Below are 13034 nucleotides of genomic sequence, written 5' to 3'. Positions count from 1 at the left end.
CACAGTGGGCCAAGTAAATCCACGGCTGTGGTTATTTCTCCAGTTGCTTAATGTATAACTAGACTAGACATACTTAGCAACTGGCACCCTCTGCATATTGATTCTCTGATCCTTGGAATAAGAATCATTCTGATAGGAATGATCAGGTAGAAGCCCCTAGAGTTTCTTCTCCTCACCAAGATATTTTTACAAAGCAGTATTACAGAGATGAGTACCATAACCAAAAACATGAAAGATGAAAGATGATGATAGCTATCACATTCCACTTAACTTGCTTGTTTGCACTATATGTAAAGCAGATGGATCTTGAAAAATAATTGTGAACTATCTTAAATGTAGACCGGTAATGACTCCAACTGCAGCTGGTATTCAAAATACAGTATTTTTACTAGAACAAATCAGCATTAACCTCTGTAACCTAGTAAAGAAATGCTTTTTTCTCCATATTAATTTGCAAAGAATCCCAGAAACACTTTGCTTTTACCTGGCAGGTTTAACAGTACACTATCACAGTCTTGCCTCAGATCTATGTCAACTCTCCTGCTCTCTAAAAAAGTCCACAGAAATTTTGATCATATTGAGAGTCCATAGAACATCACACTGGCCTGCCACACGGAAGGCATTATACTGACCAGATCTATGGACAGGAAATAGCCAGCACTTTAGATACCTTAATATTACATATGGAAACCAGAAAGCATGTAGTTAAACCCCACTCCTAGGTTTCTGTACCAGAGTCCAGTCAGGAAACAGAAAATACAAAGTTTTATTAACAGAAAGGATTTAATATAAAGAAGTAGGTATAAAATTGTTAACTAGATTATTGAAAAAGTAAATACTATGGTGTCACAGAAGTATCAACTGTAGAAAGCTGTTACCACTCCTGGGGGAACAAAGGATAGGCTGAAATTATTAAAACTTAGAAGCTTGGAGGAAGAGCTCTTTAGAGTCAAAACTGAAGACTCCTGGAGAGGGGACACTGCTCAGCTGGTGTTCTGGTCCACCTCACTCATGGCATAAATATTGAGTTTTAAGTTCTTAGCCCAAGCTACCTAGTTAGTGGTAGAGTTTGAACTAAACACTGGTCTTCTGACTTCTGACTTTATGAACGCTTTCTACTACAGCACACTCCCTGATCAATGTTTTGTCAAGTCACTCAAAGATTCTAACTTTCCTTTAGGTTAAAAAATAGTAAAGAGAGGACCTTCAAGACGACGGAGGAGTAAGACATATAGATCACATTCCTCCCAACAAATACATTAAAAATACATGTACGTGTGGAACAACTCCTACAGAACACCTACTGAACGCTGGCAGAAGACCTCAGACCTCCCAAAAGGCAAGAAACTCCCCACCTGCCTGGGTAGGGAAAAGGAAAAAAGAAAAAACAGAGACAAAAGAATAGAGATAGGACCTGCAACTCGGGGAGGGAGCTGTGAAGGAGGAAAAGTTTCCACACACTAGGAAGCCCCTTCACTGGCGGAGATGGGGAGTGGGTGGGAGGGGGAAGCCTCAGAGCCACGGAGGAGAGCGCAGCAACAGGGGTGCGGAGGGCAAAGCGGAGAGACTCCCACACAGAGGTCAGTGCTGACCAGCACTCAACAGCCTGAGAGGTTTGTCTGCTCACCGACCAGGGTGGATGGGGGCTGGGAGCTGAGGCTCGGGCTTCAGAGGTGAGATCCCAGGGAGACGACTGGGGTTGGCTGAGTGAACACAGCCTGAAGGGGGCTAATGCGCCACAGCTAACCAGGAGAGAGTCCGGGCAAAAGTATGGAACTGCCTAAGAGGCTAAGAGGCAGGCTAACTGCCTAAGAGACCATTGTTTCGGGATGTGTGAGGAGAGGAGATTCAGAACGCGCTTCAGAAACAGGCGCAAGCTGCAGCTATCAGCATGGACAACAGAGACAGGCATGAAATGCTAAGCCTGCTTCTGCAGCCACCAAGAAGCCTGTGTACAAGCACAGGTCACTATCCACACCTCCCCTCCAGGGAGCCTGTGTGGCGCGCCACTGCCAGGGTCCCGAGATCCAGAGGCAACTTCCCCGGGAGAACACACGGCACGCCTCAGGCTGTTACAACGTCATGCCAGCCTCTGCTGCCGCAGGCTCACCCCACATTCTGTACCCCTCCCGACCCCCGGCCTGAGTGAGCCAGAGCCCCCTCATCAGCTGCTCCTTTAACCCCGTCCTGTCTGGGCGAAGAACAGACGCCAGAGGGCGACCTACACGCAGAGGCGGGGCCAAATCCAAAGCTGAACCCCAGGAGCTGTGGGAACAAAGAAGAGAAAGGGAAATTTCTCCCAGCAGCCTCAGGAGCAGCGGATTAAATCTCCACAATCAACCTGATGTACCCTGCATTGTGAAATACCTGAATAGACAACGAATCATCCCAAAATTGAGACGGTGGACTTTGGGATCAACTGTACACTTGGGGTTTGCTGAATGCAACACCATGGTTACTAATTTCTATGATTATCATAGTATAGTTTTTAGTGCTTCTTATCATTGGTGGATTTGTTTACTGGTTTGCTTGCTCTCTTTTTTATTTATTCTTAGTTTTTATTTTAATAACTACATTTATTTTATTTATTTATTTTTCTTTCTTTGTTTTTCGCCCTTCTCTTCTGAGCCGGGTAGCAGACAGGGTCTTGGTGCTCCAGCCAGATGTTAGGCCTGAGCCTCTGAGGTGGGAGAGCAGAGTTCAGGACGTTAGACCACTAAGACCTCCTGGCCCCATGTAATATCAGTCAGCGAGAGCTCTCCAAGAGATCTCCATCTCAACACTAAGACCCTGCTCCTCTCAACGACCAGCAAGCTCCAGTGCTGGACACCCCATGCCAAACAACTAACAAGAGAACACAACCCCACTCATTAGCAGAGAGGCTGCCTAAAATCATAAGTTCACAGACACCTCAAAACATAACACCGGACACGGTCCTGCCCACCAGAAAGACAAGATCCAGCCTCGTCCACCAGAACACAGGCACCACTGCCCTCCACCAGCAAACCTACACAACCAACTGAACCAACCTTACCCACTGGGGGCAGGCTCCAAAAACAACGGGAACTACGAACCTGCAGCCTGCAAAAAGGAGACCCCAAACACAGTAAGTTAAGCAAACTGAGAATACAGAGAAATACTCAGCAGATGAAGGAGCAAAGTGAAAACCCAACAGACCAAACAAATGAAGATGACATAGGCAGTCTACCTGAAAAAGAATTCAAAGTAATGATAGTAAATATAATTCAAAATCTTGGAAATAGAATGGAGAAAATACAAGATACATTTGACAAAGAACTAGAAGAACTAAAGAGCAAACAAACAATGATGAACAACACAATAAGTGAAATTTAAAATGCTCTAGAAGGAATCAATAGCAGAATAACTGAGGCAGAAGAACGGATAAGTGACCTGGAATATAAAATAGTGGAAATAACTACCAGAGAGCAGAATAAAGAAAAAAGAATGAAAAGAATTGAGGACAGTCTCAGAGACCTCTGGGACAACATTAAACGCACCAACATTTGAATTATAGGGCTCCCAGAAGAAGAAGAGAAAAAGAGTCTGAGAAAATATTTGAAGAGATTATAGTTGAAAACTTCCCTAATATGACAAAGGAAATAGTCAATCAACTCCAGGAAGTGTACAGTCCCCTAGAGAACAAATCCAAGGAGAAACACGCCAAGACACATATTGATCAAACTATCAAAAATTACATAAAACGAAAAAATATTAAAAGCAGCAAGGGAAAAGCAACAAATAACATACAAGGGGATCCCCAAAAGGTTAACAGCTGATCTTTCAGCAGAAACCCTGCAAGCCAGAAGGGAGTGGCAGGACATATTTAAAGTGATGAAAGGGAAAAACCTACAACCAAGATTACTGTACCCAGCAAGGATCTCATTCAGATTCGACGGAGAAATTAAAACCTTTACAGACAAGCAAAAGCTAACAGAATTCAGCACCACCAAACCAGCTTTACAACAAATGCTAAAGGAAATTCTCTACGCAGGAAACACAAGGGAAGGAAAAGACCTACAATAACAAACCTGAAACAATTAAGAAAACAGTAATAGGAACATACATATCGATAATTACCTTAAACGTAAATGGATTAAACACTCCAACCAAAAGACACAGACTGGCTGAATGGAGACAAAAACAAGACCCATATATACGCTGTTTCCAAGAGACCAACTTCAGACCTAGGGACACATACAGACTGAAAGTGAGAAGATGAAGAAAGATATTCCATGCCAATGGAAATCAAAAGAAAGCTGGAGTAGCAATACTCATATCAGATAAAATAGACTTTAAAATAAAGACTATTACAACAGACAAAGAAAGACACTACATAATGAACAAGGGATCAATCCAAGAAAAACATATAACAATTGTAAATGCTTATGCATCCAACATAGGAGCACCTCAATACATAAGGCAAATGTTAACAACCATGAAAGGGGAAATCAACAGTAACACAATAATAGCAGCGGACTTTAACACCCCACTTTCACCAATGGACAGGTCATCCAAAATGAAAATAAATAAGGAAATGCAAGCTTTAAATGACACATTAAACAAGATGGACTTAATTGACATTTATAGGACATCCAAAAACAACAGAATACACTTTCTTCTCAAGTGCTCATGGAACATTCTGCAGAAAGGATCGTATCTTGGGTCACACATCAAGCCTTGGTAAACTTAAGAAAATTGGAATCGTATCAAGTATGTTTTGTACCACAACGCTATGAGACTAGATACCAATTACAGGAAAAAACCTGTAAAAAATACAAACACATGGAAGCTAAACAATAAACTACTTAATAACCAAGAGACCACTGAGGAAACCAAAGAGGAAATCAAAAAATACCTAGGAACAAATGACAATGAAAATACGATGACCTAAGACCTATGGGATGCAGCAAAAGCGGTTCTAAGAGGAAAGATTATAGCAAAACAATCTTACCTCAAGAAACAAGAAACATCTCAAATGAACAATCAAACCTTACACCTAAAGCAATTAGAGAAAGAACAACAACAAAAAATATATTAGCAGAGAGAAAGAAATCATAAAAACCAGATCAGATATAAATGAAAAAGAAATGAAGGACACAACAGCAAAGACCAATAAGACTAAAAGCTGTTTTTTTGAGAAGATAAGCAAAATTGATAAACCATTAGCCAGACTCATCAAGAAAAAACGGGAAAAGGCTCAAATCAAAAGAATGACAAATGAAAAAGGAGAAGTAACAACTGACACTGCAGAAATACAAAGGATCATGAGAGATTACTACAAGCAACTCTATGCCAATAAAATGGACAACCTGGAAGAAATGGACAAACTCTTAGAAAAGCACAACCTTCCGAGACTGAACCAGGAAGAAATAGAAAATATAAGCAGACCAATCACAAGCACTGAAATTGAAGCTGTGATTAAATATCTTCCAACAGACAAAGCCCAGGACTAGATGGCTTCACAGGCAAATTCTATCAACATTTAGAGAAGAACTAACACCTATCCTTCTCAAACTCTTCCAAAATATAGCAGATGGAGGAACACTCCCAAATGCATTCTACAAGGCCACCATCACCTGATACCAAAACCAAAGAGGTCACAAAGAAAGAAAACAACAGGCCAATATCACTGATGAACATAAATGCAAAAATCCCCGACAAAATACTAGCAAACAGAATTCAACAGCACAATGAAAGCATCATACACCATGATCTAGTGAGGTTTATCCCAGGAATGCATGGATTCTTCAATACAGGGAAATCAATCAATGTGATACACCATATTAACAAACTGAAGGAGAAAATCCTATGATCATCTCAATAGATGCAGAAAAAGCTTTCAACAAAATTCAACACATATTTATGATAAAAACCCTCCAGAAAGCAGGCATAGAGGGAACTTACCTCAACATAATAAAGGCTATATATGACAAACCCACAGCCAACATCGTTCTCAATGGTGAACAACTAAAACCATTTCCACTAAGATCAGGAACAAGACAAGGTTGCACACTCTCTGGAAGTTTTAGCCACAGCAATCAGAGAAGAAAAAGGAAGAAAAGGAATCCAAATTGGAAAAGAAGAAGTAAAACTGTCACTCTTTGCAGCTGACATGATACTATACATAGAGAATCCTAAAGATGCTACCAGAAAACTACTAGAGCTAACCAATGAATCTGGTAAAATAGCAGTATACAAAATTAATGCACAGAAATCTCTTGCATTCCTATACACTAATGACGAAAAATCTGAGAGAGAAATTAAGGAAACACTCCCATTTACCACTGCAACAAAAAGAGTAAAATACCTAAGAATAAACCTACCTAAGGAGACAGAAGACCTGTATGCAGAAAACTATATGACACTGATGAAAGGAATTTGAGATGATAAGAACAGGAGAGATATACCATATTCTTGGATTGGAAGAATCAACATTGTGAAAATGACTATACCACCCAAAGCAATCTATAGATTCAACGCAATTCCTATCAAACTACCTGTGGCATTTTTCACCGAACTAAAACAAAAAATTTCACAATTTGTATGGAAACAAAAAGACCCCAAATAGCCAAAGCAATCATGAGAAAGAAAAACAGAGCTGGAGGAACTGGGCTCCCTGACTTCAGACTACACTACAAAGCTACAGTAATCAAGACAATATGGTACTGGCACAAAAACAGAAATATAGATCAGTGGAACAGGACAGAAAGCCCAGAGATAAACCCACACACATACGGTCACCTTGTCTTTGATAAAGGAGGCAAGAATATACAGTGGAGAAAACACAGCCTCTTCAATAAGTGGTGCTGGGAAAACTGGACAGCTACATGTAAAAGACAATTAGAACACTCCCTAACACCATACACAAAAATAAACTCTAAATGGATTAAAGACCTAAATGTAAGGCCAGACACTTTCAAACTTTTAGAGGAAAACATAGGCAGAACACTCTATGACATAAATCACAGCAAGATCCTTTTTTTTTTTTTTTTTTTTTTTTTTTTTTTTGCGGTATGTGGGCTTCTCACTGCTGTGGCCTCTCCCGTTGCGGAGCACAGGCTCCGGACACACAGGCCCAGCGGCCATGGCTCACGGGCCCAGCCGCTCCGCGGCACGTGGGATCCTCCCAGACCGGGGCACGAACCCATCCCCCCTGCATCGGCAGGCGGACTCTCAACCACTGCGCCACCAGGGAAGCCCAGCAAGATCCTTTTTGACCCACCTCCTAGAGAAATGGAAGTAAAAACAAAAATAAACAAATGGGACCTAATGAAACTTCAAAGCTTTTGCACTGCAAAGGAAACCATAAACAAGAGGAAAAGACAACCCTCAGAATAGGAGAAAATATTTGCAAATGAAGCAACCGACAAAGGATTAATGTCCAAAATATACAAGCAGCTCATGCAGCTCAGTATCAAAAAAACAAACAACCCAATCCACAAATGGGCAGAAGACCTAAATAGACATGTCTCCAAAGATATACAGATTGCTAACAAACACATGAAAAGATGCTCAACATCACTAATCATTAGAGAAATGCAAATCAAAACTACAATGAGGTATCACCTGACATCAGTCAGAATGGCCATTATCAAAAAATCTACAAACAATAACTGCCAGAGAGGCTGTGGAGAAAAGGGAACCCTTTTGCACTGTTGGTGGGAATGTCAATTGATACAGCCACTATGGAAAACAGTATGGAGGTTCCTTAAATAACTAAAATAGAACTACCATAGGACCCAGCAGTCCCACTACTGGGCATATACCCTGAGAAAACCGTAATTCAAAAAGAGTCATGTACCATAATGTTCATTGCAGCACTATCTACAATAGCCAGGACATGGAAGCAACCTAAGTGTCCATCGACAGATGAATGGGTAAAGAAGATCTGGCACATGTATTCAATGGAATATTACTCAGCCATAAAAAGAAACGAAATTGAGGTATTTATAATGAGGTGGATGGACCTAGAGACTGTCATACAGAGTGAAGTATGTCAGAAAGATAAAAACAAACATTGTATGCTAACACATATATATGGAATCTAAAAAAAAAAAAAAAGTTTCTGAAGAACCTAGGGGCAGGACAGGAATAAAGACGCAGACGTAGAGAATGGACTTGAGTACACGGGCAGGGGGAAGGGTAAACTGGGAGGAAGTGAGAGAGTGGCATGGACATACATACACTACCAAATGTAAAATAGGTAGCTAGTGGGAAGCAGCCACATAGCACAGGGAGATCAGCTCGGTGCTTTGTGACCACCTAGAGGGGTGGGATAGGGAGGGTGAGAGGGAGACTCAAGAGGGAGGGGATATGGGGATACATGTGTAATATATGTATATGTATAGCTAATTCACTTTTTTATACAGCAGAAACTGACACAACATTGTAAAGCAATTATACTCCAATAAAGATGTTAAAAATATATATTAAAGATATTTAAGTAAGACTCTCTGTACTCACATAAGTAAATTATGGACTGTCATTTCTGAGACATCCTTTTCCACCCCACACTGGGCAGAATCTGCTCTTTTAAAAGCATGCTATAACAAAGAGGGCTTTGGGGGGATCATAGTTGTTCTATTTTTACCTGGATGTTGATTAACATAGTTGCGCTCATTCTGAAAATTCACTGAACTATACATTTACGATCACTTTTGCACTTTTCTGTATGTGTTTACGTCGGAATTCATAAAGATAGCAAAAGTATGCTGCCACCCTCCCAGAATCCCCAGAACTGATAAATTCTTGTTTTATTAATCTTTTCATCTCCCACAGATTAGAGGAAGGAACAATGACAAACTTTATTCCTGGATTTAATCCCTGAAAACAAATGAGAAACTGAGTGATGATGTGGAAATGACCGAAATCATGGGAGAAAATAATGATGTCAAATGATAACTTATTGAGAAATTGCTAAATATTGAGAAACCTGGAACATTAAATGTATCTGCAAAGAGAGAGCACAGAATTGAGAACTCTGAAATTAGCCCAAGAACTAGCTCCATAATTTGCTAAAATATGTGACTTAAGTAAGGTTATGTTATTCCTGTAAGACTACTCATCTGTAAAATGTGTTCAATAATACCTACCTAAAGAGATGTATGAGGACTAGAATGAAGACACTGAAATGTTTTGCATGTATCTGAAATGAATGAATATTATTACTGTATAAGAAAGGTAGTGCAACCTTATGTGCCACTGCAAGGAAAGAGAAGGAGGAGGAGGAGGAGGGGGAGGCAGAGGAGGTTTTACAGTGACAACAGCACAGTTGAATTCTTTTAGAGCTATAACAGTAACTTTCATCTTGGTATCCTCAACGTCTCATATACTACCTAGTACAGTGAATATTTGCTTAATTGAACTACATATGATTTGAGGGAAGTTAGCAAAATAGTGGTCAGAGAATTAAGAGTAAAATAACAGATTTTGTATGTAAAAATCAAGTGGAGATCATTGTAGATTAAATTTTCAGGATGTCTTACAGAAAATAGCAATGGGATATGAATGTAGGATTAAAGAAATGTGTTTATTTTAATGAACATTTAAATAAGAAAAAAACAGAGAACACAGATTAAAAGTGTAAGAGAGATTACAACTGATGACATAAACATTCTGTTAAAATGGTTTCTGAGCAACAATTCCCAAAGCAGCATTTTCCAACTTCCTAATAAAATGCCCAGGAAAACAGAAAAAACAAACAAAAAAACCCTCTACACTACTAGCCAAAACTTAAAGCTATAGACAATCAGATGCCAGAGTTCAGGAGGAACTAAGGTTAAGTATGAGGCAAATGGAAGTAAACTAAGAAATAAAAAAAAATCCAACATATTAAATACCCCCTCATGCTGTGGTAATCTAAATGGGAGGGGATATCTGTATGTGTATGGCTGATTCACTTTGTTGTGCAGTGGAGGCTAACACAACATTATAAAGCAACCATACTCCAATAAAAATTTTATAATAAATAAACTATTTAAAAAATACCCCCTGATGGTTTCACTTATGAAGCGCAAGTCACATGGAAAAGGAAGGGGGTAGGGGGTATCTTTCCTTGGATTTGAAGGCCTACAACCTAAACCAAACAAAAAAAAAGATGCCATCCTTATCAACACCACAGATAGGAAGAGTTAATCCCCTTTACCCACTTGCCCTCAGTAGTCCAGATCTAGGCATAGTCTGTAAGCCATAAGATGTAAACTATAGAAAGTGGGGAGTGAGGTACTGGCACTGATGGAGTACATTCCAAAAGTCAAGAGTCTCAAGGAGTAACATGCTTGAGGAGATAAGGATAAGAAGAACCCGGGTAGCAGTACATAGATGAATTGTGGTTTTATTGCACTACAGGTCTGTGTTCTAAAGAATCAGTCCAGGGGGAACAGAAAAAAGTTGCCAATTAAGTAAAGTTTTATATAAGTCTTGGCAAATGAAAATCCCTAATGAATTAAACTAATACATCAAACAGTTTATTCCAAAAATGTAAGGATAATTCATTTTTTAAATGTATTACATTTTAAACAGGAAAAACAATATGATCAACTCAACAGATTTATATAAGTATAAATACAAATGGCCAGCAAACATTAGTAACTATGACAGATGCAAATAAAAACTGTGTTTTCTGATCATCAGAAAGACAAGATATTTAGGACTGATAACAGCCAATATGGTGGAAGGACAGTGTAACACAATTCTGGTAAAAGCAGGTTTACTCTTTTGTGTGAATTCTATAATTTTTACATGTTTACAAGTACTGGTACTGGAATATATTTTTACACCATGTGTAATACTGTACTAATGTCCAATTAGTCCAATGGTTCTCAAGGTTTTTGGTCTCAGGACTCCTCTGCATCCCCAAAATTAGTGAGCAGATGAATGGTTGCCAGGGGCTTGGGGAGGGCTGACTACGAAGGGGCACGAGGGACTGGGGTGGGTGATGAAACTGTTCTCTATCTTGATTGTGGTGGTAGTTACATGACTGTATGTGTTTGTCCAAAACCACAGAACTTTATATTAGAAAGGGTGAATATAATACAGGTAAATTAAACCTTTAAAAAGGCTGACTCCAAAACAAAATTCTTGAAGACCCCCTAAAAAGCTTTTCTTTATGTGGGTTATCAATATTTAGCTTATTAGAAATTATAAATGAGACAATTTTTGAATAGTTCTTTTCAAAATGAATATTTTTAAAATGATAAATGCACTAAATGTTAACAAATAATGGACTCTTCATGAAAAATAGCTATTTTCCAAAGCAAAAAATATTTGGTGAGAAAACTCACACTTTTTTAGTAAATCTCTTTCATGTCCGCTTCAAATAGAAAACAGATGGACTCTTCTATCTGCTTCTGCATTCAACCTGTTACAGTACGGCAGGTCATGTGGCCTCTGGAAAACTCCACTGTATACTTGTGAGAAAATGAGTGTGAAAAAGATGACATCTGCATGTTATTATGAAAATAATTTTGAGTTGGAAGTGTCAGGAACCCCAGCGGCTCCTGGGCCACACTTTGAGAACCTCTGATTTAAGCTATACAAGAAAATACCAAATACTGAATATGGCATAATAATAAAATGTACTTATTTTCAAATCAAGGAAGCAGTCTCTTATGCAGATTCTCTGTCCCGATTTAATACACGAATATTCCCCTTATCCAAGTCAAAACTGCTACCAAACAATGATTTAGGCTGAGCTACAAATTTCAATTTAAATGAAAAATATTTCTGAGGTCCAAGGGTTTTAAAGAAAACAAAAAAACCGAAAAAAACAGACCATAAGAGGTACAGCATCATCCTTAATCCCTCACTCATTGACTGTAGGACAAGGCAGATTCAAGGCAGCATGAACACAGAGAAAGTAAGGCAAAGAAAATGCCTGACCTCAAAAAAAGAAGAAAGCATAAAATGAAAAGGCAGGTAGACTAACGGCAAAAGTAAAGCAATACAGGAGCAAACATATCCTGAATGTAAAATACAAGAAAAAACAAATATTGCTCCTTGTATGCATACTTGAAAGAACTCAAAACTCTGTATTAAGACCATATCCCCACTGTACAGAGAAGGGAAGCTACGCCAAATGGCTTTTCTTGTACAACGTCACTCATATGACCCAAAATGGGAATCCACTCCTCTCAGCAATCATTGTCTAACATGCTAAACAAGGTGGGAGACCTCTGCGTTAAGGGGAACTTGGGGGTGCCTACTTAAGGCTCTGTATTTCAGTGTTTACTCAACTTTCAAAACCGGAGAGCCGTCCAGAACCATTCACTACCCCAAGCGACGAAGTCAGACGTGCTGTCTCCGGGAGCTTTGTTCCCAGGTCATTTTAAAACACTTTCCAAGGAACTGGTGGCACCGCCGGGAGACGGCGCAGCCCCTGGGCGGACGCGGGCAGTCCTGGGCTCCCAACAGCGGCTGCGGCCGCCCTGTCACCTGTTCCGGGAGTCCCGCCCGCGGCGCTGGGGCGCCCCCGCACTCCCCCCAACCCCGCGCCTCCTTTGGCGAGGACCGCCCGGGCCTCATTTTCCCCACCTGTACTCGAGGGGTCGGACAGGCCACCTCTCGGCGCCCCTCCAGCTCGACTACAGGACTCCGGGCAGGGGGCAGCTCGGCCGCTACCCTGCTCAGGCCGTCCTCGCCGTGAGGGGGATACCGAGGGGGCCGGTCCTCGGCGCCCCGCACTCACCCGGCTGATGCTTCAGTGCCATCACCGACACCAGGTAGTGGGCGATGTCAAAAAAGGGAAACATGGAAGTACGAGAAAAGGCAAAGGTCAGCTCATCCCACTGAGAGCCCATCGCGATGACCGACCGCCGCAGCCGAAGCAGCCGCGGCGACTGGTTCCCGGCGTGCGCGACGAGAGGAGGGGGAAGAAACGGCCGCGGCCGCCCGCTCTTCGGTTGGGACTCTCGGAGCTCTGCGCGTGCGCCTTGGCACCCGGCGCCGGCGCGCGGAGGGGGCGGGCCGCGTGTCCCAGGAGCCTCGGACGCGCTGGCGGTTGGCCGCTGGCGCTT

The 13034-nt window shown here is 41.0% G+C and overlaps 1 protein-coding gene across 1 annotated transcript in view; it reads right to left on the bottom strand.

The window, feature by feature from the left end:
- The window catches only part of TMEM38B (transmembrane protein 38B), a gene marked incomplete at both ends in the record, with an annotated part of 71834 nt that extends 59016 nt beyond the window's left edge, over positions 1 to 12818 (bottom strand). Inside the window, 1 exon segment of the mRNA XM_079706690.1 lies at positions 12707 to 12818. Coding sequence (XP_079562816.1) covers positions 12707 to 12818 — 112 coding nt within the window.
- Positions 12819 to 13034: the final 216 nt, after the last annotated feature.

This window comes from Hyperoodon ampullatus (genome assembly GCF_949752795.1).
Source record: "Hyperoodon ampullatus genome assembly, chromosome: 6".
In the NCBI taxonomy this organism is placed as follows: Eukaryota; Metazoa; Chordata; class Mammalia; order Artiodactyla; family Ziphiidae; genus Hyperoodon; species Hyperoodon ampullatus.
The sequence above is the reverse complement of the archived record's forward strand: the minus strand, read 5'-3'. Positions and strand labels throughout refer to the sequence as shown.